Source organism: Sturnus vulgaris, chromosome 5, assembly GCF_052056855.1.
Source record: "Sturnus vulgaris isolate bStuVul1 chromosome 5, bStuVul1.hap1, whole genome shotgun sequence".
Lineage (NCBI taxonomy): Eukaryota > Metazoa > Chordata > Aves > Passeriformes > Sturnidae > Sturnus > Sturnus vulgaris.
In genome coordinates, this window is record NC_142247.1 from 26543431 (window position 1) to 26570976 (window position 27546).

At 39.6% G+C, this 27546-nt stretch overlaps 1 protein-coding gene across 3 annotated transcripts in view; it reads left to right on the forward strand.

The window, feature by feature from the left end:
- Positions 1–25482, forward strand: part of NR1H4 (nuclear receptor subfamily 1 group H member 4) — a 35534-nt gene extending 10052 nt beyond the window's left edge. The window contains exons 3-10 of one of the 3 annotated variants that reach the window (XR_015803830.1): positions 3235–3597; positions 8531–8671; positions 12407–12540; positions 13064–13162; positions 13711–13810; positions 14764–14910; positions 23481–23698; positions 24637–25482. Coding sequence is in view for 2 of the 3 variants with exons in the window: in XM_014889836.2 (XP_014745322.1) it covers positions 3235–3597; positions 8531–8683; positions 12407–12540; positions 13064–13162; positions 13711–13810; positions 14764–14910; positions 23481–23594; positions 24637–24875 (1349 nt within the window). In the remaining variant the exon portion in view is untranslated. Of the gene's footprint in view, positions 1–3234; positions 3598–8530; positions 8684–12406; positions 12541–13063; positions 13163–13710; positions 13811–14763; positions 14911–23480; positions 23699–24636 lie in introns of all 3 variants that reach the window. The other 2 variants (XM_014889836.2, XM_014889838.2) reach the window with 2 other exon arrangements.
- Positions 25483–27546: the final 2064 nt, after the last annotated feature.

A 27546-nucleotide genomic window follows, 5' to 3' on the forward strand; every position in this document is an offset into this window, starting at 1 on the left:
TAGTAAGCTTTCAATATTTTTGTAAAAGGTTTTAATTGAAAAACACTTATTTACAAAATACAAGATTTGCAAATAGAAAAAATCTGCAGCTGTAAATAACTTAACATTTGTTTGTGCTTGAATAGTTCTTCCCTAAAATTCTGAAAGGTACATTTCAGAAGGAAAAAGAGAGAAATGCTTCAAAATGTTTAAGACCACACAAACAAAATGTCGGTGTAGTCATGTGAAAGTGAGCTCATTTCTGATTTCACTTTTTACTACTGCAACTGCAATGATTTTACTGGGCTATTCTTGCTTTAGCTGGATGAGACCAGTCCATCCCAGACCTCTACTATTATATATATCTGGAGAAAAGCTTATGTACATTCCGCTTGGTAAGATAAGATTACTTTTCTTTTGTGATAAGAAATTATTTGGTCTAGACTCTCACGTACAGGTAGATCATGCTCAGGTCTACTTAAAACAAACCAACCAAACAAAAAAAACCCCTTAAAACTTCAAGCTAAAGTGGGAAAACCTACATAGTTGCAACCTTATTAACTTCAAAATTCATACTAGTCTTTGAGCACTTCCTAGAGTTTAAGCTGTAAGTCTGTTTTACATAAAACAAGACCATGTTCTCTCAGTCTCTCTCAAACCTCTCTGTTTTTCCTTTTCCCTTCCACTGATCTGAACATGGACTTAGTTCAGCTAAATAGTTTAACACTGTGTTTGAGGGAAGGAAAAAGGAGGTGATTTGGGTTGTTTGACTTTTTTTCCTGCATTTAATTAATTAAGATTCTTTTTTTGTGTGTGTTTGTTTCCTTTGGAAGCAGAGTAGAATTAATGATTGGGAAGACTTTTCTAAACATACTTGTAACCCAAATGGCTCTACAGTTGTTTAAATAAACCCCCAGCATTGTCTCAGTTGTTTGGTAGCTCTGAGTTTTTTAACAAGCCCTGAGATTTTTTTTTCTGTGGAAGGAATGTTGCCTTCTTGCTCTTTCAGAGGCCCAAGCAGTTCAAGAGGCTGGTATACAGCTTTTGTGGAGTTTCCTGTGCATGGCAGAAAGCTAAAAAAATCAGCAGTTTCTTCCTTTTCATTTTGGGACTGTCCCACTTTCTTTTGGCAAACTCAACTAATTACTAACTAGCAAATGAAAACTTAGATTTCTACAGTGAATAGATTCCTTTCTAAAGAGAGACTGAATGATTTTGTATCCCACAATTAACCCCATCTTTTATACCCGAAGTACCTTGACCAGTCTTCATGAGCAGCAGTCTCAACGAGTGGTAAATACAGCTGAAGACCTACCACTCATTAAACCTGGACTGGTTATCAAATCTTTGGTGTCCTCACCCTTTACTTGTTTTGTCACTGCTGTGGCTGGCAGCTATCAGTGACAGTTTGCACCTGATGCATGAAGCTGTAATGTCACTTTCATAGAGTCCCCAGACACCTTCTGTGTGTCTATACTCTTTGTTTAAATAGCATAGCCTTGGATTTGGGGAGTGCCTTTTGCTACTCTGCTTCTGCCACTGCAGCACTTGGTGCCCCAGCCTCTTGCAGAGCAACAAAATGCAACTATAATTAAAGTAATTGCTGGTAATAAAGGGCACTATTATTCCCATTTAGTTTCGTGTCACGTTTTTCCAGATGTACATCTTGCTGCTTATTCTGGAACTGGGACCTCAGCACTTGTTATTGGCCAAGATGTGCTGTGGGCAATGATAGAGCCACCACACAAACCCAAAGCACTTGCATGGCTCCTGCAGCATGGTAAAATAGGAAGGGCAGAAAGCTGCAGAGCAAGAGGGTGAGACCTTGAAAGTGAAAAAGCAGGTGTAATTTAAAGGTTAGTTCCTGGCACTAAATGAAGTGAGACAAAGGAGAGGGAAGGATCCCCCGCTATAGATTTTAATTATTTTTGTCATTAAAGATGTTCCTTCTTCTTAACTGTCAGCATTTGTTCATTGTTTTTGATTCCTCACAAAAGGACACTTCTCTGGGACCAATTTTATGTCAGCAAAAATGTTTTTGGAGTTCTTCTGAAGCACTGTTAAGTGATGGTCACCAATGAACATTAATCTATGATTTCCTTGTAAATACGGCTGTTGATTCAAACAAAACTGGACTGGTCATCTTCCTGGAAATATGCACTATTTTTCTCAGACTCTCTTCTTGGAACTATTGAAGGAATTGAGTCAGTGTTTTCATTAAGCAGCAAGATGTGTCTTTCTCCAACAGAAAATAAGAAGTAACATAAATATTGCAAATAACTTTTAAATTCTACTTCTCAGTTGTTTGACATGGACTTGATTTTACCTACACCATCCAGGGACTGCTAGATATTGTTGTGCTTGGAGTACAGAAAAGAAATGAGAGTTCAGTTGGCTGCAATTTTAAATATGTTCTTTAATGAGCAAGGTTAAGGTAACCTCCAGATGCTGTGTTGGTCCTGACAGGAAAGGTTGCTGGTCCTTGTGCCACTGCCAGGTCTGATGCTGGCTCAGAGGTGACTACTGCTGGCTTGCTGAGGTGCTTCCTATGAGAGCTGTACAGCTGCACTGAAGGGCACAGGCTTGTAGGGGCTGGGGAGCAGGCTGCAGAGGCTGGCTGGCCACTGGAGGCTGGATGGTGAGAAGGTTGCATTTCACCACTTATATTAGGAATATCTTTCTTGTTCTTACCTGGTAACCTCGCCTTCCTATTTCAGGCTCTAATTGAAGGTTTATTTCATGTTTTCAGTCTTCTAATTAAACCTCACCCTTGTCATTTTTCCCTAATGCAGTTTTTGTTTGTCATGATGCATTCATTCAGAATTAAATGCAAATTAACATGATGTCTGAATCTTGATTTAGCCTTCCCCAATACCCTGTTTTTTTTTCAAATTTTTTTTGGATTTCTTCCATTCCACTTTTAGGCCTAATTTAGGTTGTTAACTTCTCTGGGGTGGGATTGCTCTTTCTTGTAAACTGAACAATTAGACTATTATCTGCACAATATTTTTCAAGATTTTTGTTTTGTAACTGCCAGTGCTGAACATTTCCACCCATTATAAAGAAGTATATGAGAACAAATAAATTATTTTTAAGACTTCTTGCCGTGTATTTGTGCAGCAATTCTGAGTTCAGATAATGCACTCTCTGCGTTTGTGCCTGGTTTTTGAAATATATGTCTGGAAGTGGAAACTTCTCTAATAACTATAATTCAATGGTAGTAATAGAAACTGGTTTTGCATTACTATTTTCCAGGTGTCCTTTCAGAACCAATGAATTCTCCAGTGCAAGAGGCAGATGTGTCACCTTATGCACAGTACAGCAATGTGCCATTTCCCCAAGTTCAGCCTCAGATCTCATCGCCACCTTATTACTCCAACCTAGGCTTCTACCCTCCACAGCATGAGGAATGGTATTCCCCTGGGATGTATGAACTCAGGAGGTTACCCTCAGAGACCTTTTTCACAAGGGAGACAGAGATAATGGATATTCCTGCAGCCAAAAAGCCTAGACTGGGTCACTCCACAGGAAGAGTGAAAGGAGAAGAGCTCTGTGTGGTCTGCGGTGACAAAGCCTCTGGCTACCACTATAATGCCCTTACTTGTGAAGGATGCAAAGGTAGGATGAAATCAATTCAGCTAATAGGCACAGCAGCTTCTCAGGTTTTTAGGGTTGGGTTTTGTTTGTTTGTTTGTTTGTTTTTAATTTTTACTTTTCTTGTTCATTTTATCCAAATCATTAACACATTAGAGATTTGCATTTCGATCCTGTGTACCCTACTCTACATTTTCCCCAAGACAGACTGGCAATGTCTTCTACCATTGCCCTATGGTTATACAGCATAACAGGCCAACCCACAGCTCTTGGGCACCATTAGTTTTTGGTGAACTGAAGGACAGCTTTGTGGAGACTGCCAGCCTGGCTCTGCTCTCTGTGTTAGCTGCTCATGCCGTGCTCTGCCTGTGGAAGGAACATGCCCGTGGAGGCCCCTGGGAGCTGAGTGCTGGCTGCCCTAGAAAACAGCTAAAACCAGCCCAAGTGCCTCTGGTAGTGTGCATTGAAGGGAAGTAAAAGTTGTCAGCCTCCACCTGCAGGCTGCTCCCAGGGATTCTCTTTCCCCCAGCTCCCAAAGGACATGATGAGCGTCTTCAGGTCTGTGAAATGAAAGGATTTCTAGTTCTAGACTTTCTTCTAAGGGTAGCCCCTATCTCTAGGGAGGGACCTTCTTCAGGGGGAAGGTTGTATCTGTAGGACAAATCTTGCTTCTTAGAAGAATATTATTCACATATTATTATCAGGATAAATGTGATGTAATAAATAATTTCTGTTATGGTAAACATGATTGTTAGATATTTTAACAGAGAGGGACAAGAGGTTATGTCAACTATGATATCTGAAGAGGTATAATATATCTATGACAAGGCTGAGGTACATTATGGCCAGAAATATAGTGCCCCATTTTTTTCATCCTGTTCTGTGAAGAAATATTTTATTAAGATTTCTGTCTTATGGATAAAGACTAAAGCATAGTCACTAGCAAATTACTAAAGTATCTTAATATGGAATTCACTGTTATAGAGAGTGGACCTGGACCTAATTTGGGGCTTTTGCTTTACCTATCACAAAATCATTTGTGAGGAAAAAAACAACTGCAATAGTCAAACACTCTAAACATGGATACAGTCAAGGGTCACACAGTTTATCTCAATAATTCCAATAAATAGGAGATTCATTTCTTTCTGCTGTCTGAGTGAATAGTCTCCAAGTCAAAAGCTGTAAATTAAGTCATATTAATGCTGTCATTATAAACTGTTAAACTCAATTTTGATGTGACAACTCCAAGTAATGATAATTTAGTCTTATAGTAAACTGTTCCTTCTCTTTATTAACTTCAGTATTAAATGTGTGACAAACTTTTCAAAGACTTAAAATTACAAACTTTGAAATTTGTATAGAATGTTTCTAGAAGAGAGGTTAAAGCTATCAGGTAAATATTCAGACTGAAACCCATAATGAAAGGAAAAGTGCATCCACTTCCCTACTGATTCAGTTTGAATCACTCTATGTAACCATAATTTTACTGCTTTATTGGGATAATCTATTTTATATTTTTGTTCTGTTTCATGACTGCAACATCAATTACAAAGAATAGTACTCTTGATCAAACATAGTAAAAGGTGAATTACTAAAGGATAATGGATTCTGTCTCTACAATAAAGGTGACTAAAGTACCAGCTGATTCAGTAAAGAGATGTGCTGAGGACAGTAATTCTGCCTGACAAGGCAAAGCAGATACTATGTTTTCTAGATCTCTTGGTCATTCTTGCTATCTGTGGAATTTTTCACATGAGTATACATTACCTTCAGAACACAGAGACCAAAACTGGGCTCAGTACTTCAGTTGTGCTCTTATCAGTGCAGTAGAGTAACTACCACACGTGACTGTGTCTTGCACCTCAGTATGAGATTATCCCTCTTTTTGGCAACAAGACTGCTAATTCATGCTCAGTATGTGTCCAAAATAATATGCAGGTCCCTTTCTGTAGGACTAGTGGTCACCTTGCAGCACCTCTGCTCCATTGATACAGTGGATGTTCTTATTCAGAGGAAGAAGCTTTGCACATATTTTTATGGGATTCAATCCTCTGCGAGAATATGTTAATTTTTTTTTCTTGGGTAATGCATTCAGCAACACTTTCCATTCTCTTTGGGTTTTTTTTTCTTGGGCAAATGGAACAATATTAGAATCTTATCTATTGTCCTTATGAGAATATTAATCTGAAGATATTTGCAGGAGTCTATATATATGTATGTGTATGTATATATATATATTTCTTAATACATTACCATACATTAACAAATATGTATGAACTATTTCATTAATATTTGACAAAATATTTACAGCACAAGGGGCAATACACTGTGTTTAAACTTGCTACTGTGGAGAGACCATTTCTGAAACAAACTTTGCAGTCTGACATCAGAGACATTCTGGTACAGCCTCAGCCTGGATAGTTATACTAGGTTTTAAAGGCCATTGCTAGGTGTTACAGAACAAGTGTGACATAATGTTGTGCTTGTTTAATCGACCCACAGAATAAGTTCTGTTGAAACAAAAAGTGCCCATCTTCGAGATCCCTTTCAACCCAAGCCATTCTATGACTCTATGAAAAGCTAGTTTCACATCCCCTCCACGCAGGCTTGAAGTAGGAGCTTTTGCAGTATTCAAACCACTCCTGTACTTGATGTGTCTCACACTAGAATTCTTCTTGCCAAGAAGGGTCCCTCTTTAATCTTCTCCTCACACTAACACCCACCATGGGGGAATGGGGCAAAGGAAAGGTGGAAGATGTCTTCATAGTCTGACAGAGAAGAGCAGGTGCTTTGTTAGCAGTTGTGAATTTAAAAAACTTTTAAACTTAAGCCATCAGGATGCCAAAAAGAGGTATTTCCAAAGCTTTAATCTACTCTTTTTACAATGGCACTCCTTCAACTTTCATAATTTCCATGAGAAAAAAATCAGCATCAGTAACATTGGAGCAGCTCTACCATAATTAATCATATTCATGACTATCTGAGAATAAAGCATATTCAACATTTCCAGCCAACATAAGATTTTTGCAATTTGGCGAGATCAGATGAAAGTAAGACTGTGCCAGAAAAACCTTCAGCTTTTGAGTTTGCTAACCCTTTTTAACATATGCTGTTTCTGACTTATCTTTAAATTTTAGTAAAACTCCTGTTATAGAAAGTCACATATAAGTATTTGTGGCAGTGTAAGTTCATTTTGAATTAGCAGTGAATAATATATACAGAAATTTCATTCATACCAAAAGCTAATTTCAAAATTAGTTATGAAGAAGTCTGTTCAAAAAACCAGTGATTCAAGAGTCCCTTCAAGTCAAACTTTTCAGCATTTACTACTAATTAATGTATCTTAAACTATAGGATTTAAAATTTACAAATAAAATTATAAATTATATAAAATAGATGCAATTGCCTTTAACTGACAGCGAGAATTTACAGCTTAAATCCAGGCTTTTTTCCTCTTCCCTGACCAGTAAATGGTAATGTATGAAAATCATGTGAGTGATGAATAAAAATAATGCCTGGGGCTTCTGGAGGTTCTAAGTAATCTGCATTTCAAAAGAGACTGATGCCAGTCAACTGTATTTGTTTGAAGAGCAGCCGATAAAACAGACAGCATGGAAGAGATTTCAAGCAGGAATTAGTGAAGATTCAGAGAAATGCCAGATTTTTGTGACCAGGCAGTGGAATTGTTTTACTGGTTGCTACACACTGGTGCTTGGAAGAGATTAGGCAACTATAAAACCATGGGTCAAATTTGGGAAATTGTCATCTGACAATGCACAATTCTGCAAACACACAGACAATCCTTTAGATTCACAACCGAATTTGCCCTATGATTTTAGTATGGGAGACTAGCTCTTATCTGGTCCCTCTTTTAATGCATCAGAGTGCCAGGTGGGAAAACAATAGCTTTATTGTGCCAGGCAATGGTGATAAGAAAGCAAAAGCTTTTTGAACAGCTCTGGTTAATATAAATGTACACAGATCTCCAGTTTGAAGCACAGTGTAAATTGGTGATGTGGCAGCAGAAGCTCTCAGGAGTTTATTTCGGAAATCTGCCCTCACATGGGGAGGAAAACTGATTCCCACTATAGCTGATGCTAAATAGGCTCTGCCATGTGAAAGGCAATGTAAGAAGTTATAATGACACAGTGAGTAACACTAAAAACTCAGGGAACATTGACAGCAAAGATTTTGTTGCTTTGATGGCCCTTATTTAATCACATTTAGTATCTTGTATACCCCATATTTTGCCCACAGTGCAGCTTTCACAGATGGGCAGCAGCCAAATAGGAGATTTGGACAGACTTAGGAAGGGTCCTCTCAATTTCTTGTATCAGTTGCTGTTTGCAGTGATTATTGTGCAATTTTCAAGTGAATCCAGCAACAATACCAGTGGAACTGCCTGTGCAGGTGAAATTATGTGACTACTTAACTCATCAAGTGGACAATACTTAGTGAATAAGGCTGGAGTATCTTGTAAAGAGGGATGGAGGCTACATCTATGAAAAGCAGATACAGTGAAGCTTCTTTATTAAACCTGAGGGCGGGTGAACAGACCAGTATGGGGAGATTCTGTTGCTCCACTGAGCTGGAGGAAGGGTGAAGAGTTACTCAGCTCTCTTTCTTCACATTCTGAACCTCAAGAGACTTAACAGACTCACATTTTTTTTCACTGGCTATTTGTATGGTATCACCCTATGGCTCTAGTGCTGGTGCCCAGCCTGCTACTGGCAGGTTTTAGATTTGGGTCTGAATTTGGGCTTATTTATTAAATTATATGTTTTGGATACTGTTGTCAGTACAAGTATCAAGAATGTAGTCATCCAGGCACTGAAAGAAACTGATGGTCAGGCAGAACATGTGTCATTCAGAAAATTCAGTGCAGATGGATGTGAACTTCACCTTGATGACTTTGCTTCTGAATCTTTTCTTTCATCTACACTGCTGTTTTGTGCAGGATTCTTCAGAAGAAGCATCACAAAAAATGCAGTATACAAGTGTAAAAACGGAGGCAACTGCGAGATGGACATGTACATGAGGAGAAAATGCCAGGAGTGCCGTCTGAGGAAATGCAAGCAGATGGGCATGTTGGCTGAATGTATGTATACAGGTATTTGCATCACCTAGTCAGAGTGTGCATTAAAAAAATACCGTATTTGCTTGAGTGGTCTGGTTTTGATAATAAATTTATCAAAGATGTCATTTGGCAGGTGGAAGGTGTATGAAAGAAGATGCCATGCCTGTTGAAAGATAAATGCACTTTTAAGCAATGGGATCTAATTGGTGGTCAGCGATGACAGGGCATAGGAGCTGAGCAAATGGTGAAGGAAGGCCAGTCCTGCACTGGATGACAGCTATTAGTCTGCCTGAGTGGGGAGGAGAAGGGGAAGTGAGTCTGTGGGAGGCTCTCCAGGAGTGAGGGGTTTGCAGTGTTATGGAAGCCAGAGCAGGAAAGTCCTGGCGCTTTTCTTTCCTACTCCTTCTGGAGCTCCCCTGGTCAAGTCCTTGCTGGCCAAGCTGAAGTTTTGGCACATACACAATGCTGTTTTCAAGAAAAGAGCAGGAGTGTTGCTAGCAGGAAGTTTCTGTGGACTTGCCAAATGTATGTTCCCAGACCTCACCCAGCAATCAGGCAAAGCTGGGTAAGGGCTAGCCCTTTTTTATAATCTCATTAGCTTTTCTCGTGGTGCTATAGATTTTCCTGCCTTGCATATAGGCACATTGGTAGAACTCGTAGACATATAGGTTTCCAGAAATGAACCCAATGGATTTTAATAATGTTTCATATTAAAACAAATATCCTATTCAGACTCACAGTTTATAAACTTTATTGAGAATCAAACTAGATAATTTAGAACAATGGGGATATTGGAGTGCAACTTTTAACATGTTTAAAGCTGCTCTTTGAGTTATTGCACTATTTTCTTAAGCTTGCTCCTGAAAACACTCTGTAAACATCTGCTCTTTTGCCTTCCATGAATAGGACTACAATTTACTTTTTGATGGCTCCAGTCACTTTAGCATACATGTATGTGTGAAATCAATTTAGGTTCATACAGGAAATTAATCTACTTTGAATTTTTAATATATTTCTATCCTTCAATCTGATCAGAAGATGCTATAGTAACTGTTGGTTATATGAGAAACAATAAGCTCCATCAATATTTTGAAGGTGTTGCCAGCATAATGTAATTAATCTTTCATTCTGCAAATTGAACAGGCTGCAAAGATCCTGAGATAGGACATATTCTTGTGCAATACATAAATATATGAGCACACCTCACTTTGATGGAAGAACTCTATGAGTCCTGCATTGTCAGAGGAAAATAATTCCCTATGGAGCTCACCCCTGATCCATTGCTTCAAAATTTTGAGGATCCAAAATAGCTTGAGTCACTCAGTGCAGCAAAAAGCCCAACAACCCACTGCTGAAAAAAAAACCAGGTCAGCGTAAATAATACTGACTGGGACCACATGAAACTTTTATACTGGCCTATCATTTTCACAAGTGGCATACAGGAAATAAAAGCCAGTGGGTGCTGCTGCCATTTGACTCTCTCTCTGCAATGGAAACATAAGGTATCTTGTGTTGCTCATGACTTAACCATAAGTGTGCTCTAATGCACTGCAATGAGGATGTTTGGCAAGGCACCATTTAATGGCTTTAAAGTAGGAGTGTGTCATGTAATTGCTTTTAGTTCAAGGCAATCTAGGACAGTAAAACATGAAATTTCTAGTAGTATAGGGCATTTATGTGAAAAAATATGACTAGGAAATAAAAGGTTACCTTGAACTTTGTTTCACTTACTCATTTTGTAGGATTGTAATTGCAAGCTCTGTGGGTTCTTTTTTTCCTCTGAACAAGGAGCTAAAGTATTATAAATATTTATGGCACAGCTACTCAACAATCTTTCTCCTGCCCTTTATGTGCAAACTACAGACAGACCAAAATTACTACCCATCAATTTCAGTCATTTGCTGTCATTTGGATTTAAACTGCAAGTTTCTTGGGTGAAATGTCTACCTAGAGAAGACCCAGGTTCTGCCACTCCTCCTGGAATTTAATACCCATTGAAACCTAGCTATTTCTGAGCTAAAAAGTGATGTCCTGTCACACACACAAGTTTTTCAGAAGACTTAAATGGAGCCAGAATGAGATATCAAGGTAACACTTAGTAGCAAGAAGCATGAGAAAAATCTGTCTTAATGCTTAAGGCAAATGTAAAGCAAATTTTCCCTACGAAGGCAATCGACCAGATCCTAAGCTGGTGGAAAACAGCACAAGCCCATTAACAGCACCAAAGGATGCACTGAATAATTCAGAAAAAGAAATCTATGGTGCTGTGTGGCACCACAAATTACATGGCTCGATACCAATTATTATCTCCATCATTCCTACTCCCTCCTTTCAAGGTATTCTTTGCAGGTCTTATTTTAATCATGTAAATTTCCTCTTCTCTCAGCAGTTCAGGTAGGTCATTTTATATAGGGCTTAAACAGGAAATTAAAAACATTCATAACAAGATTCACTGGTTTCATGGTATCTTCCTCCACATCATATACTCACTGAATGAGCCTCTTTTCCTGCTCTGCATTTTTAAAGGTGAAGAATGGGAAGAAAGAAAGAAAGAAAGAAAGAAAGAAAGAAAGAAAGAAAGAAAGAAAGAAAGAAAGAAAGAAAGAAAGAAAGAAAGAAAGAAAGAAAGAAAGAAAGAAAGAAAGAAAGAAAGAAAGAAAGAAAGAAAGAAAGAAAGAAAGAAAGAAAGAAAGAAAGAAAGAAAGAAAGAAAGAAAGAAAGAAAGAAAGAAAGTCCTGCTCTGATAGGTGTTTACTTTTTCATTTGTGATTTCTGACTGTCTTCCACAGATTGTGTAGGGTACCTACTGGTCCTTCCTTTTGTTAGCACAAGAAAATTGGTAGTTTTTTTATGACATCCACACAAGGATGCTTCCTAGTTCAAGGTACTTAAGTGCAGTCTAGAACAAAAAATGTAAAAGAAAAATTCTAAACCACAAATACAAAAATCCCTTTTTGCAAGTGAAACTCTATAATAAAACCATGGCTTTATGCACTCCTATAATACAATGAAAACCCATTGAAACCTAGCTATTTCTGAGCTAAAAAGTGATGTTACCCACCTGGGTAACTTCTTAAATAAATGCATTTTAAAGGTACATTTGCCAGTCTGAGTTACTTCTGAGTGTACGTTTTCAGCTGTTGGTCTACCTGTGTAGTGATGCAGTAATGGCTGAAGTCCCCGGAGTGCCCTCTTATACATGGGTTTTCTTTCCAAAGATTCTGCACAACAGACCTAATATTGCTTAAAGAGTATTGAAAATATACAATGCACTTTGTGTAAGAACAGCTGCACCTCAATCACTGCTTTGGATCAGAGCAAAGGGCATTATCTTGTGTCTTCCAGTTTTTCCTATCTATTGCACTTTGGTTCAGGTCTCAGAGCACAGGAAACGCTTTTCTCTTGTATAAAACTGAACCAAAGGCACAATCCAGTATACTCCCAGCACTAATGAGCTTTTTGCCTGTAAGAATAGATTAGACCTGGTCCAAAGCAAGACCCCTGACATGCCCAGAGTGTGGATTCTGGGTCAGCAGAACCAACTGTTTTGCTCTGCAGATAAGTTCCATGTGGGGTAGGCTGCTCATAGTGTGTGCCTAGCCTGTCTCAGTAGACTCACATCCAAAGACAGTGACGTGTTCAGGAGATTATCTGCACAGGTAAGTGGGGTTGTTGGTGTAAAGGGCATTCATGGGCATGTTTATATACCTCTTCAGTGCCTCAGGCATATAAAAATCCAATTGCTTTGCGTCCTAGGTCTCTTAACAGAGATACAGTGCAAGTCAAAAAGGCTACGGAAAAATGTGAAGCAGCCCCCAGATCAGACAGTCAATGAAGACAGTGAAGGCCATGATGTGAAACAAGTCACTTCTACAACTAAAATATATAGGGTAAGAGAATTCTTGTAATTCTTCATACAGTACAGGTGATATGATTTTTGTTAAATGCATCTAGTACAGTGAATAAAGATTATTGAAAACCCTCTGGAGCTACCTGCATTGATTAAAACTCTACCTTCTATGAAGTCAAGGAAATACCTTGACTGTAAAGTAGTTCTGATATTTTTAGTCAAACCCTCTAAAGCATCTGTAAGATCCATGCACTATTTTTTCAGTGGTACATACATCACTTCACACAGTGAAGTGTGAAACTTGAAGACATCTAGTCATTTGCTAAACATTTCCTTATTTCTGATAATTAACTGCACAAACCTATGCAGTTTAAAAACATTATACACCTCTGTTTTGTACACTTCTGTAAAAGCCTCAGTGACAAGCAAACTTCATATCTCCTTGGTCTCCAAATGGTGAAAAATAGATGTATAGCTTTTGCCTAAAGCAAGAGATGCTACATCATTACTATGACTGCATTTCATGATGAGTTTTTTTGGTTTGTTTTTTTTTGCCAGTATAGGAGAAGGTAGAGCTTACCCCAGAACAGCAGAAACTTCTTGATTATATTATGGATTCATACAGTAAGCAACAAATACCACAGGAGGTGTCAAAAAAACTAGTAAGTATATTCAAATTAGTTTTTGAAACACTGAAAATTAAGCTGAAGATTACAAGGCAAAAAATATTTGTAGTCAGCATAAGCTGGTGCAGTAAGTAGAGCAAACTATGGGCTTATACTTAATGTATGCTGAAAGTGGGAAGAATCTCTCCCGTTCAGTCAACTATTAGACTACATCTTCATCAAACTTAAATGTTAAGAAAAATCTTTCAACTCTAGAATAAGACTTTTATGATCAAATGTAACCTTTGCTGATTGGAGCTTTGTTTTTTCCACTGTCAGTGTAGGAAGTGATCTGAGTTTGACTTGTCAAACTTCCTTTCTGTAAAGACACCAGCCGGGAATCTTGAAAATATTTTCTAGAGTAAAAGACACTGTCTAGTTCTTATGTTGCCTTCCAAAATACTTGATTTTGACAATATTGGAGACAAATCACAGTGTTTGGTGGAACTCTTGCCTGGACCAGTCTGAGTTCTTGTATTTTGTGCTCTTAAATATAAAATGTCAGTGAAAATTAACAGATTTTGTTTGGTTTGATTTTTTGACAGTTGAACGAGGAATTCAGCGCTGAAGATAATTTTCTGATTTTAACAGAAATGGCTACCAGTCATGTGCAAGTTCTTGTGGAATTCACTAAAAAACTACCAGGTATATCCTGCATGTTGGGGAAAATGTTGTTATTGCAAAGCTTACATGTTTTCTGTTGCCTTTTGGCAGTCTTCGTGTGTATTTTAAAGACTATTTTAAAATGCCTGATCCTTCCACATATTGTTTAGATACTGTATAAAGAAAATGTGGTTTGTGCTCAGAAGAACAGTAGACTGAAAAATCCAAACTCTGCTACTCCAAGATGTGGCACCCCTTAGCTATTGACAAAGAAAATGCTCAAAGAAGAGATTGTGTCTGTAGAGCGACTTTATTTTTTATATATTACTGCAGTGCCAAATAGTCTGCCTCTAAATTACTACTAACACTTGCTAGACTCTACCTCATTCCCTTTGCTGCCTTTCTAGCAATGCCTCTAGGTTATAACATCCACTGAATTGTGAGTCCCACACAAGAACTTTCTCTAGTTGGTGGCACCAGTATTTATGGTCCTTTTGTAGTGTGTTATGGACAAGAGCTGAACATCTGAGTTTATCAGCATTTTTTAACTCTCAAGTTCATGTTACCTCAAGACTGAACACTGGATATATGGTAGAGTTCCCCTTTAACTAAGGAAGGTGCATTTTAACACTGAAAGTAGCACGGCATTGGGAAAGGAGTATAGAGAGTTCTGGTGGAAACATGACAAAGATATTATGGAGCAGCATTGGGTTAGACAGAATTCTTACTATTGGTTATGATACACCACACTTTGCTTATCATCTAAAAGTACCACGAACACTGAAGTAGATGTAAATCCTCATAAACTTTGGGGAGGTTCAAATCAGTCTCATTTTCTGAAGTCCAGGTTTGAGTGTCTGCAGCACTTTGCAACCCTAGTGACACCAACATTGAGGTTGTGCAGATATGTGGCACCTCACATGCAGGAATTTCAGGACAGAAAGAAGTGGGAGCTGTTTCTTTTGCTGCCTGACTTGTCTCTTATGTGTCTTCAGGCTTCCAAACCCTTGATCATGAAGACCAGATTGCTTTGCTGAAGGGCTCAGCAGTAGAAGCCATGTTCCTCCGTTCAGCTGAGATTTTCAGCAAGAAACTTCCTACGGGACACACTGTCCTTTTAGAAGAAAGAATTCGCAATAGTGGTAGGTATCTTGTTAAATGGGGCCAAACCAAACCACACCATTGCACTTCTGTGTCAGTATTTGGCCCTTGGGAAGCAAGTAAGGTTGTTTAGTAGCACTGAGATAGATTTATCTAAATGTTGTTCCTTACGTTAACTAGAAGAAATCTAACTGAGCCTTCAGTCTAAAGTTCATAAGGTAAAGGATTCTTTACAAATTCATTGCAACTATTATGAGTAATGCTACATCAGATAAACCTAGTGCATGTCTCCAATGATAAGTATGAAAGAAGGACAAAGAAAATTACCATTTCAAATTGTTAATGTAAAGTATTGTTAATTATGCTTTCAAAGAGAATCCCTAAAAGAAGATTTTAGGATGTTACTGAAGATGACTGAAGGCAAGCACCTATTCTTAGGGTTGTTCTAGTAAAATTGAATCACACTTAACAAGGGGCATAGAAGAATTACAAATACAGCATGTTCTCAGTATGTTTTTTACTTCTTAAGGTCCACTGAAATCTCAGTGACTCAGATAAATTCCACTGGTTCTAGACATAAATCGTAATAGTTAGGAAAAGCCGAATGGGGCTAGATGTTGTTTGTTCCTTAGAGAAAAGTGGTGCCTTACATGATTATGCATTGTTTGTGCTCCACCAATGTAATACTGAATGTTTTGCCTTTTTCTGTATTGGCCAGCCAGCTTTATCCAACCCTCAGATACTTATCAATTAATATTCAAATGGATCAACAATTCTGAAAAAGAGAGTCAGTCTATAGATTCTGGCTTCTGATTTTCCTTTTTGAAGATCAGAAGGAGAAGAGACAGAAGAGCATAACCTCAGTATTAGTTATGGAAATGGGCTTGAACTCAGTTCAGAAAGTACTACTGATGTAAGCAAAATTAAGCCAATACTTACATATTTGATTCACTAAAAAGGAGTCAGAATACTTGAGAATAATTCACTAGTCGAACATATATATTTATTCTGGCTTAGCATACTCTTTTATAATTAGTAGTTTTTTATATTTCTTTCATTTTGATTGATTATGAGAGGGTACTGTTTGATGGACTGGAAACAGTGACTTCCAGAGTGATATGAATAGCTTCTGGTCCAGATTCTGCAGGCAGAGAGCTATGCCAAGAAGGCCAGATATGTTTCCTGGAAACTGTAATGAGTTGTCACAGATCCAAATGTCTTCATTAAGAGATTTTTTTACTGGATTATAACCCACATTTTTGATAAAAATAGGTTTTAGAGAAATGAATCCATATGGCAACATGATTAATGAAAGCTTCTCTTCTCTAATCTGTAAAATGAGTAGGAAGCTTCTTTGTTCAGGCTATCAACTATTCATTAAAAAAACCAAAAGCAGGAAATACTTTAATCCAGAACATTGCTTAAGCCATTATGTCATATCAATTTTTCCTTAGCCATAATTGTAAAATATTCTTTTAATTCACTGCAACTATTGAATCCAGATGAGATGTAATATTATATTCTACAAGTTTGTGCTTAACTTCATGATAACACAACTGGCTGGAATATTACATTGTATCCTGCCTTAGTATTATTTACCTGTCATATTGCAGATTTTTAAAAAAAGAATTTTGTGTAGAACAATTTAGAAGAAATTTGTGTAGAAATTTCAGGACAAGTAACAAGTGTGCTAGATTTCCCGCAATTCTTTTTTTTTTTTTCCTCTGGGGAAAAAACTCCAGGGCAAATTAAAAGCAAATTCTTAGACCAAAAACCCAGACTGGACAGTTCCCAAGAAATGAAACACAATAATTTTTATATGTGTATGCACATATAAATACAAATGCGTATCTTCTTGCTTTTGGAAGAGGCTTTCTAAAACATTTTCCCTCCAGCCAGGATCAAGTTGAAGACATAAGAGGAAATACTGATGTTAGAAGTTCCCCCTCCGTGTATTCCAGGAGAATAATGTATTATCCAGCTTACTGCTGCTGACTGCATTTTTTCCTTCTATTAATAGCCAGAATACAGAATAAAATAACTTTTCCCTTCTATTTTATTTCTCTACTTAGTGCAAATTCAAATCTACTTTAAAAGATTTTCCTTTGCTGCATTTAATGGGGCTGTGACAATAAAAAAACAGATTGTAAATCTTTGCATTTGTAGCTTACTTACTGCTACTGGACCTATTTCACTTTTAAATAAATGAAACCTTGAAATAGTTTTAAAATATCTACTACAGAAACAGCTTATTTTTGCAGCTTAAATCCTCATTGTTTTCATGTGTAAAACTAAAAAAAATGAAAGAAAAGCATCCAAATTCTTCTGTTATCATTGTTTACACATACAGCTTTCACTGTTATTTCATTAATACGTAATATAAATTATAGTAAAATAAAATATTACAAATATTGAAGATTAAAATTACTAAGTATTATGCAGTTCACATCCCTGCATACCATAGGAATCAACATCAGGGTTCCAGGTTTCCTGTACCAAATGTGACATTAAAGTAGAAATGTAAGCAATCTTTTCCAGCCTTAATCAGTAAAAACAAATGCTACCAAAAGCTGCAGCTGCCCATTATCATGTTATAGACTGGTCCAAGAGATAAGAATGGCCACAAGAGATTAAACCCCTCTTTTTCCATATGCCTCTCTGGAAAACAAATAAACACAGAAATAAAAAAGGCTAAATGCAGCAAACTGAAACATACAAAGACAATAGAGAGCATCGAAGAAATTCAGTGATGGCTGAGTGGGAGTTTAAAAATCAAGTTTATAGGTAACAAATGAAGAAACAGCATCAAGATTATTTATGGCTCCTAGTGAGGTCCTAAACATTGTCATGCCAGCAGCTATAAATTATTACTGTCAGTCAGAATTTCTTTCTGTCTGTATATTTTAGGTACAGACTAATGCCTGAATATCACATAAGTTCTATTGTCAGGCTGTGATGCCTTATCCATAAAATCAAGGAGGGTGGTGGTGATCCTGCCTAAAAGTCACAAGCTGTCCAGACTTCTGTCACCTGCCACCACGTCCACTTTGAAGCTGCTCTCATCTATTAATATTTATGTCTTCTCCAGTCTGATTGTATGGAATGTTAGGGTTTTTTTTTTCTGATAAAGAAGTCAGAGATATGGTGGTGATGACCTTTGAGCATTATCAGCATTCATTTTCATTCTCATGCTGATGAGGTGTATTTTTATTTCTCAGCTTGTGCATATTGCTCAAGTCCCTCTGCACCTCAGAGGCTGTCTTTGTCTGAGCCCTGATGGTCTTTCTCCATAAGCTATTATGAAAATTCTCACATTAGGTGCTCCTGTGGCTGAAATCCTCTCCTATGTACCCTAATATTGAAACTTAATGAGAAATACAGACTTTTGTTTAAAGTTACTGAGATTTGGTGCCATTTACTCATCTTATTTGATGCTTCATTATGTATATACCATATTGTGATTAGCTCATTTTGTGAAAGGCTGACATTCTAGTAATTTAATGCTATTTTAATGTTTTTCTGTTGTTTTGAAAGTGAATTCTCCTCATTATTGAGCAGTACAGTATTTTTAAAAAACAGAGCTGAGATACAGAAATTTTTTCTGTGAGCATTTGTAGTTTGTCTTGCTAAAGATACCAGGTTTCAGTAGTCATGAAAAGACAGAGATTTTTATTTTGTCATTTTACTCTACAGAGCAGTTCTAGGAATTTGAGTATTGGGAAATAAAATACCGATATTGACAGAAAGGGAAGAATCTGGACGCAAATTTTAAGTTGGCAGCAGGACCTCTGACATTGTGAAATACACTGTTGTCTTCCTGGATGGGTTACAGGTGCTGAAGTACACTCAGATCCAAGGAAAAAAAGAAATAGCCGCACTTTCAAAGCATTGGCAAGAGGCCACCTTTTTCCATTGAATGTGGGATACAAAGTTCCCATTGATTTGGACAAGAGGCTCCTGCAACCTAAAGCAAAGTTTGGTGTTGGAACATGGATACCTAATAATTTCCATTGCCCTTGTCTTTTCTAATTTGGTTATTAGTACTCAGCAAGGGTGATGCTTCAAATCTCCCTTGTGCTGGGGTTTGTGCTGAGAAACAAAATTATCTTCACTGACGTATCTAACCCTCCAAATGGTCATGTGCATCCTCGTGGAAGGAGACACATCATCTTGTGACTCAAGGCAAAACTGGCACAATGCCGAAAACATTTAGAAATTTAGACCACTCTAAATTGCATAATATAGGAAATAACTTTTCTGTTCACATCTACCACACAGAGTCATCCAGTGCTAGGTACCTGAAGTACAAATGAAGTTGCTAAAATTATTTAAATCATATCTACAGAATAGAGCTATTCCCATGAAAGCAAGAACAGATGTCAGGGGCCCAATCTCTTTTCTTCTGCATAAGTGTACTTCTTCAGGCCAAAAACTTTTTTAGACTCTGCCTATGAAGACTAGCTCACGGCAGTGCAGATGCTGCTACTGTGTGCCAGACCACATTTCTCTCTTGACTGCAGGCACTCAGGCCACTGCTAAAGAAGGGTATGTGGAAAGGTCATTTGCACCCTTCTTACAAGCTTGGTTTGTTGTTTGTTTGGCTGGGTTTTTTTTAAACTAAGGTTTCTTTGCTTGCAATTATGACTTAACAGATGTCCTATGATTGCTTTAAAGAAGATGGGCGTTTGGTACTTGGTTGTGAGTTCTGCTCAACACATGATAATGTCTCATTTAAGTTGGCCATTTAACACCTACAAGACAATGGCAGACAGAAAAGCGTGTGCCCATGCTCTGATGTGTCTTCTCTCCTGGCTAGATATTCCCCTGATTTGGCACTCAGCATCAAGGGAGTGAATTTGGTCAGTTTGATGCATTTGAATAGCTCAGAAGGCAGAGCTAATAAGCAGCATGAAAAGCAATTCTGGTAGATGGAATAATGTGAAAGATAAAATGTAAGTTTGTGAGTAATTAGAATATTTTATTTGCATAAAGCAGCTACTAATATACCCTTGGTTTCATATTCACTAACACCTCAATGTTTATCAAGAAAAAATGATCTCTATCTATATTAATAACACAGTGCTAGTTACTGCTAATTAGCATTTAGTTGCAAGCTTCCTTCTTGCAATAGATTAATTATTCAGTTTTGCAAAATGGCCAAAATAGAAGAGAGAATGCTGTCTCCAAAAGCTCAAAAAAATACTGACTTGATATCACAGTAAATACACGTATTCCAGGATTATGTTAAACAGATAATTATTCATGGCCTGAAACTGCAAACCTTATCAAGGTATCAGTCATCTTACCATTACAGAGAAATCATAACAATAAAACTCTAAAAAAGACAAGGTCTAAAGTAATGCTGAGTCTTGAACTACAGATGGGGATGAACTTGTGCAAGTAAGGGGTGTTGAATGAATAATATTCATGGGTTTAAATCTGCTCTAGTTTGATGCTGCAAAGCTGCACTCAGTAAAGCTTGTATTTCCCAATGACCACGCTTGGGTTTCCAGCCAGACATGCATGAATATATCGAAATAATCCAATGATCTGCAGTATCTTCTGCAGGTGGCTGAGCTGGGTTAGGAAGGAGCCCGTATGATGCAGAAAGATGCCCAATGACATATGAAGGATAAGCACGCTCTTACTGCAGTAACGCTGCATGAAACAAGGTTTTTGAAACTTTTTAGAAGAAAGTTAGGAAGGAGGCACTGTTAGCAGTGACCAGGAAGCTCTGCCTGCCTGACATCACTGTGCAGGGCTCCCGTCTGATCTAAATATAGAGAGTTAGGCGGAACTAACTTTTCTGTTCTCTATGAGGCCTGAAATATAATTTAATCTGTTTGATTTTTTTTTTACTTTTGAGCTGTAATTTGTAGTAATGATATTGGGAAAATCATGTAACTCATTTCTTCTGCAGACTTTCCAGTTACAAGCACCAAATCACCTTTAATTCTTGTTCTGATAATCTGAATTGAAATGGAAACATCTCATACAGTAGCTGGGGCGGGGGGAAACTAAGAACTATAAACATCTGTTTCCTGTGTTTCCTGCTTTTCTTTTTTTTCTCTCTGTTGGAGCTCATTAAATCCAAACAGAAGCGTTTACAATCACATTAGAAAACAGCCCCCTCTTGTGACAGAAAAGCAATTTGTGTAACGCTCACACAGGAAGATGAAATAATAGCAGGGAAACCCGACAGCAAAACTGCTAAGAGAAAATATTCCATTGTCCTAGTTCCAGAATTGCTCATTTCTCACGGATTTTTTTTCATAATTGTCTTGTGACATATATCAGTTTAAAGATTTTTAAGTTCTGTTCTCCTCAGGAAAAGTGGTCAACCACTTGCATTGCTCATCCTTTTTTTTACTCCCTTTCATTTCTGTGGGTTTACTTCTCTGTTCACAGCACACTAATGCAGAGTTCTCTGCGGTAATTTCATTTGCTTTCGCATCAATACTCATTTTTTGCTTTACCCTTCCATACTTAATGGTACCTTCTAAGCTTTCTGGGCAGGGATTTTTTCACTACATGCTTTGGCATTGTTTGGACCACTGAAGACCTAAATTAGTTTTTTCACATTCTGTGTGCCAGCACCATTTTCATCCTACTTCTGCTATATGGACAGCAGGATTTGAGGAGTTTGGGGTCACCAAAAGCAATGAATTAATACAGCTTAAAGCTAACCTGACCTTCGAAAGAAAAAAGAGGAAAAACTTCAGATTATGAATATGAGAAACAAATGAGGGAGTCTTAGTCACAGCCCACTTCCTACCATTTCTTTTTTCCTGTGAAGACGATTGTGCCCAGCAGCCCAGCCCAGAGACTTCTCAACATATCAAGTTTGTCTTGGACTTTTCTTGTGTTGTTGCTGAGCTACTCATGTTCATGAAAGGAATTCATTTGCTCTACTTTAAGGTCCAGCTTATTTTTTTCTTCTTTCATGCAAACTTTAAGATTTTGGTGTGCCCTATATATGTGCTATTGACATATTATAAGACCACCCATATTTAAAAGCACCCGAGAGAGACAGGTGGTTCCCCAAAAGTTAGCAATAACAAGTATTCAAACTTTTCAGTAGTTAATGCTGATGACTAACAAGCCTCACAGCACATTAGATGCTATGACTATTGTTTGCCTGTAAGAAGGTCCAGCTGTGTTACTAACTTCTATAGGACGAGCTGACCTGCATCATATACATCCCCTTAATTGACTTAGACTCAGTAGTATTGAACTCGTCACAGAAACAAGATTTGTGGCTTCTAATCTGAAGTGAACATAAGTTGAACATGTCATGTGTTTAAACACATGAATCAGCTGTAAAATAAATCACACCCTGCAAGACCATACTTTTACTGTTGAGACACATAACTATTCCACTGCTTGAAGTAAATTCACTGTCACAGCAAAATGTGACTGTTTCACAGTTGAGTCAAATGACTTCATGTTTTTCTTCTTTGAGTTCCACCTGCTGAGTTTCAGTTTGAATTTCACCTACTGGAGGCACTCCAAATCTCACTAGTCCTGGACTTCAGCTTCGTGCTGTACACAACACTCAAGCCCACATTATTTCGTGTGGTTTCCAAAGCAAGTTATAAAGACTTCTCCTAGAACAGCTCAAAATTAAGATTAAATCTACAAGAGATCCTATGGCCCTCTTCTGTGGGAACAGAGGAGTTTTCCATCCTTTCAGCCAAGGAAGGTCAAAAGGCTCTTGCTGCAGAACCACTGGTCTGGACGTCTACTCTGCTTCAGAGCTGCAATTGCTGCTGTCAGTAGTTTAGTGTTTGCTCTGAGTGACTCACATATCTTTTAAAAAGGGAATAATTTTGATGTCACAGGACTTCTCTTTTACACCAAAGAGCAGGATGGAATACATCTGTAATTTAAGGCTAACTAAGAACATTGTGACCTGAGGACAAAGTCAGCAAGAAGTCCCTTTGGCATGCCTTAGTTTGGAAACCCCAAAGGCTTTTGCTGATGGTGAGAGAATTACATGATCCCATTCTTAAAATGGATTTTAGCTATTTTTAGCTCTGTATTTTATAATACATTATTTTATGCTTTAAGGTGGTAGTAGTTGCAAGCAAGTTGATCTTGGACTACAGGAAATCCTAGACCAAATGAAAGTTTCAGGCTACATAAAAGGAGTAATTAAGTGTCTTTATGGAGACAACTGAAGTAACTGCCCAAGGAAGTTAGCTATAGAGTTGGGCTGGAATTAAACCATACACCCTGAGAGGTTTCCACCTAACTAATGCAGAGACAGGGAACACAGGGTCTGCTCTGCAAAGAGGATTATCAGCAGGCAAGAGGAAACCACGAATGAGACTTGTCCTGAAGAGCCAGATGGACAAACCTGCAGAATAAAATGTTTGAAAGAAAGACTTTGAAACCATGCAAAAGAAATTTCCAATGCTTGCCTGTGTCTAGCTGCTTTGGAAAGCAAGGATGTGCTTGCAGTTTTGTAACTAATTGTCTTGCATCATGATTTCTGTAGATTTCTCCCACCAAGACAGTCAATATGAGATATGAAATAATTGCTGTGTAGAAATAAACCAGAGTGCTTCAATAATTAAGACGTACTATGACTATTTTTTCACTTTCACAGGTATCTCAGATGAATTCATAACTCCCATGTTTAATTTTTATAAAAGCATTGGAGAGCTGAAGATGACACAGGAAGAATATGCACTGCTCACAGCCATAGTTATCCTGTCTCCAGGTAACTTTTCATCCAGAATTAAATATTAGTGCTTCTGGAAAGAAAGCATGAGGAGCATGAAGTGAGATTTGTAAAAACTTACATTCTACATGGAGTAAGTAAATGTGCGTGTTCATTCTGTATATTCAGTTGTTAAACCAGAAAACAAGCACGTAAATACAAACTCCGAATGTCCTGCTACACCTTCTGCAGGAAGAAACTGCTTAAATGACATGCTTTTAAAAATTATGGGTATCTCTTCACTGCTTAGCGAAACAGGCATCTTCCATCAGAAAATCCCAGATGTGGCTACATGAACATCACCTCTCACCATTGTGGAATGCCACATATTTTAGAGGGAAATTGGGAAAACCTCTAACTTAGAATAGAGTATGGCAATGAAAGTATTCAGACTTTATTGGGAGGATTCTAAATCAGGTTTTGTGAAAGAAGGGATGGTGAAGCATTTCCATCACTCTTTAAGTCAGTGTGTCTCAGGAAATTTTTTTCTCCAAAAATCCCATCCTTCCCTTTTCCTCCAAATCCAAGTATCCAAACACGTTTTCATACGAACAAAATAAAAGTATTTTCTAACAAAGAAATTTAATCTGAGGATGAAGATGTTTGATTTCACCCTGGTGACCTGCTTGTACACTCTTCTCTACTAGCTACATTCCCCAGGGGTACTACCTCTCCAAGAACGTAAGGTGTTGCTCAGTTTTTGCAATGCATTGCAAGACATACTCTGGTGCAGAACCACATGGAGAGATGATGATAGAAGTCTAGTGAAGCATTGCAGAGTTAAAATACTTCAATTTTTGAGAAGGTTACAAGTTTTCTCTAGCTAGAAGTGGGAAGCTTACATGAAAACCCTAAAGCAAAAATACAGAATTAAACCTTTGAGATTCATATTAATTTGAAAATAACTATTCTTAGTAGGTATGAACATCAGTGGCCAGTATAAATATTTGAATATTTTTATATTAACTTATCAGTGTAAATAATTGCAATGTAATAGACCATATATTTGCTAATCACTTCTTTTCTTTAAAACCATAATCAGATCGACAATACATAAAGGACAGAGATTCTGTGGAAAGACTTCAAGAACCACTGCTGGATATTCTACAAAAGGTCTGCAAACTTCACCACCCAGATAACCCTCAACACTTTGCATGTCTTCTGGGTCGTCTCACAGAATTACGGACATTTAATCATCATCACGCAGAGATGCTGATGTCATGGAGAGTTAACGACCACAAATTCACACCTCTTCTCTGTGAGATCTGGGATGTACAGTGATGGATACTTCCTTATTTTATTTTAGGAGAAATATCTTTTTAAAGGACCACATAGCACTTATTTTCATAGAAAAGTATCCCACGGTCCATTATATTTTCTTTACTGCATTTTTATAGAAACATGCCATGGATTCATAAAAGTCATTTTGTTCACTATGCACAGAATTTTGTATAGCTATCAGATCCTCACACGTGAGTATAACTTTTTCTGTATTTATACCCTCTGATCAGAAAGAGCCCACCAGCTCTTCAGAGGAACCCAATTAATTCCTGCTGCAATTAAGCTGATGCAGTTACTGTTCCTCTGTAAAAAAATGGGAAAATGCAAGTTTCCAGTCATAATTTTTCATTGCAGTGTTCTTTCTCTCTGTCAAGGAATATGTTCCAGATAGTTACCGAAATAAACCAGCTGAAATGGTTAATGTCATAGTCATTTACAGTTCAACTCTGAAATGTGTTGATGGAAGGTGTGCAAGATGTTATTTCTTCACGAGATGAAAACTTATGTAATGGACGAAAACCACATACACACAAAAACTCTTTTCATTATATAACATGTAACTTCAATTGCATTATTATTTCGAAGTAAAAATTATAGAGTATCTTTATTTTGTGAAAGTGTGTCACGGGTTATTTGGCTTTATGACTTTGATTGCTGGTGCTTAATGGCACTCAAAAATACCATCGGCAGCACTGCTGGGAGAGGTAAGCGTGTCTGGATGGTGCGCGGAGGTGCGGATGCCGCCGGGGGCTGCAGGCAGGCTGGGGGTGACTTCGTGCCGGGCTGCGCTCCGAGCCACGCCAGCCCAGGCGGCGGCGGCAGCGCTGTGCCGAGCGCTGCGGGAGCAACGCCGGCTCCAGGGGCCCTGCGGCTCCCAGCGCCCGGCGCTGCCGGCGGCAACTGTCCCAGCCCGAGGCAGCTGTCCCAGCCCGGGAGCGGTGTTCCAGCCCGGGGGCGGAGTCCCAACCCGGGAGCGGTGTCCCAGCCCGGGAGCGGTGTCCCAGCCCGGGAGCGGTGTTCCAGCCCGGGGGCGGTGTTCCAGCCCGGGAGCGGTGTTCCAGCCCGGGAGCGGTGTCCCAGCCCGGGAGCTGTCCCAGCCAGGGGGCGGTGTCCCAGCCAGGGGGCGGTGTTCCAGCCCGCGGTCCCGATCCCGGGAGCGGCGTCCCAGCCCGGGGCCGGTGACTCAGCCCGGGAGCTGTCCCAGCCCGGGGGCGGTGTCCCAGCCCGCGGTCCCGGTCCCGGTCCCGGTCCCGAGGCGGTGCCGCGGCTCCGGGCCAGGTGCGGCGGGCGCGGCCCCGCCCCCGGCGCCGATTGGCGCTTTCGAAAGGAGCGGCCGGCGCGGGCCGGGGCGGCGGCGTCTGATGTGCCGTGAGGACACGGTACGGGACAGCGCAGCGCAGGACGGCACGGCACGGCACGGCACGGCACAGCGGTGGGTGTGCCGGCAGCCCGGCCCGCGGGGGAGGTGCGGGGCGGCTGAGGGGCGGCGGGGCCGGTCTGGGCGGGGAGCGGGGCGCTGCGGCGGAGCCCCGCTCGCTGCGGTGCCTCGGGAGCGACCCCCCTGTGTGCGGGGCAGCGCGCTGGGAGTCCCGCGTGTCGGGGAGCCCCGGCAGAGCCCGGCGTTGCGCGGAGCCGGTCACTGGGATCGGCCCGGTCACCCGCCCGGCGGCTGCAGTTCCCATCCAGCGTCTCTGTCACGGATGTCGGAAGGGAAGTGCCTCGAAACTTACCCTGGGGAAGGGAGAGGGAAAGAGTTTTTGCATAGCAGCCTTCAAACCAGTCTCTCCTCTGCCCTATGCAGGCGTTTGAGGTTGCAGTGCTGTTTCTGCAGGAAATTTGTCCCAATGCTCTTGGCTAAAACACTCATTCATATTGCTTAATAATCCGGAAAGCGTCTGGCTCCTTTCTTTGCCCAAAAGCTGGCCGTGTTCCAGGGATGCTGTGTGTCACCTTTGGCATAGTATGAGATCAAGACATGGGAAAAAGTGCATGTATTCCTTTAGGAGCCATAAGGCCTAACTGACCTGTGCATTTAAAATTGTACCAGGTGGATCTTTCAGAATAAGAAACGATTTTAAATTTAAGCCATAATAAACTACTCTTGACTGTGGCCAGCCAACAGCCTGCTAAATGGGCATGGAAAAATGCTCCCCTCCATGTTGCTTTGCTGGAAGAAGTGTGGAGTAGAAATGGGAGGGAGAGAAGAACTTGTCTGTGTAGGTGAGGGAGCAGCTGGGGCAGTGTGTCTGGTGTTAACCAGCCTCTGCCCAAACTGGCTGCTCCTGTGGGAAAGCAGCCGTCTGCACGTCTCCTGCGGAGATGCCAGCTGCTGAGACCAAGTGCTCCTCCCTGATTTCAAGTGGGTTTCTCTGCCCTGACAGCTGTACCCAGGGCCTTTGCTGCCTTTTGGTAGGGAGAGCGTGCTCAGTGCTCTGCTTGTGAGCGCTTCATGGAGAGGTGTGGAAAGGCAGCCTCTGAGGACAGCAGTCAGGTGCCTTAATGTAACGAGTTGGTCGCCACCTTAAAGCCCATCACCTCGGACTGACTAGTCTGGTTCTTTCTCTTTTGTGCCTCTGAGGCCTCCCCAGGGAAGCAGAGCACCTGCTGACTCAGTAATGCAACAAAAAGGCTCTGTAATTGCTGTAGTGATGGAGGGAGTCGTGTTCCGTTC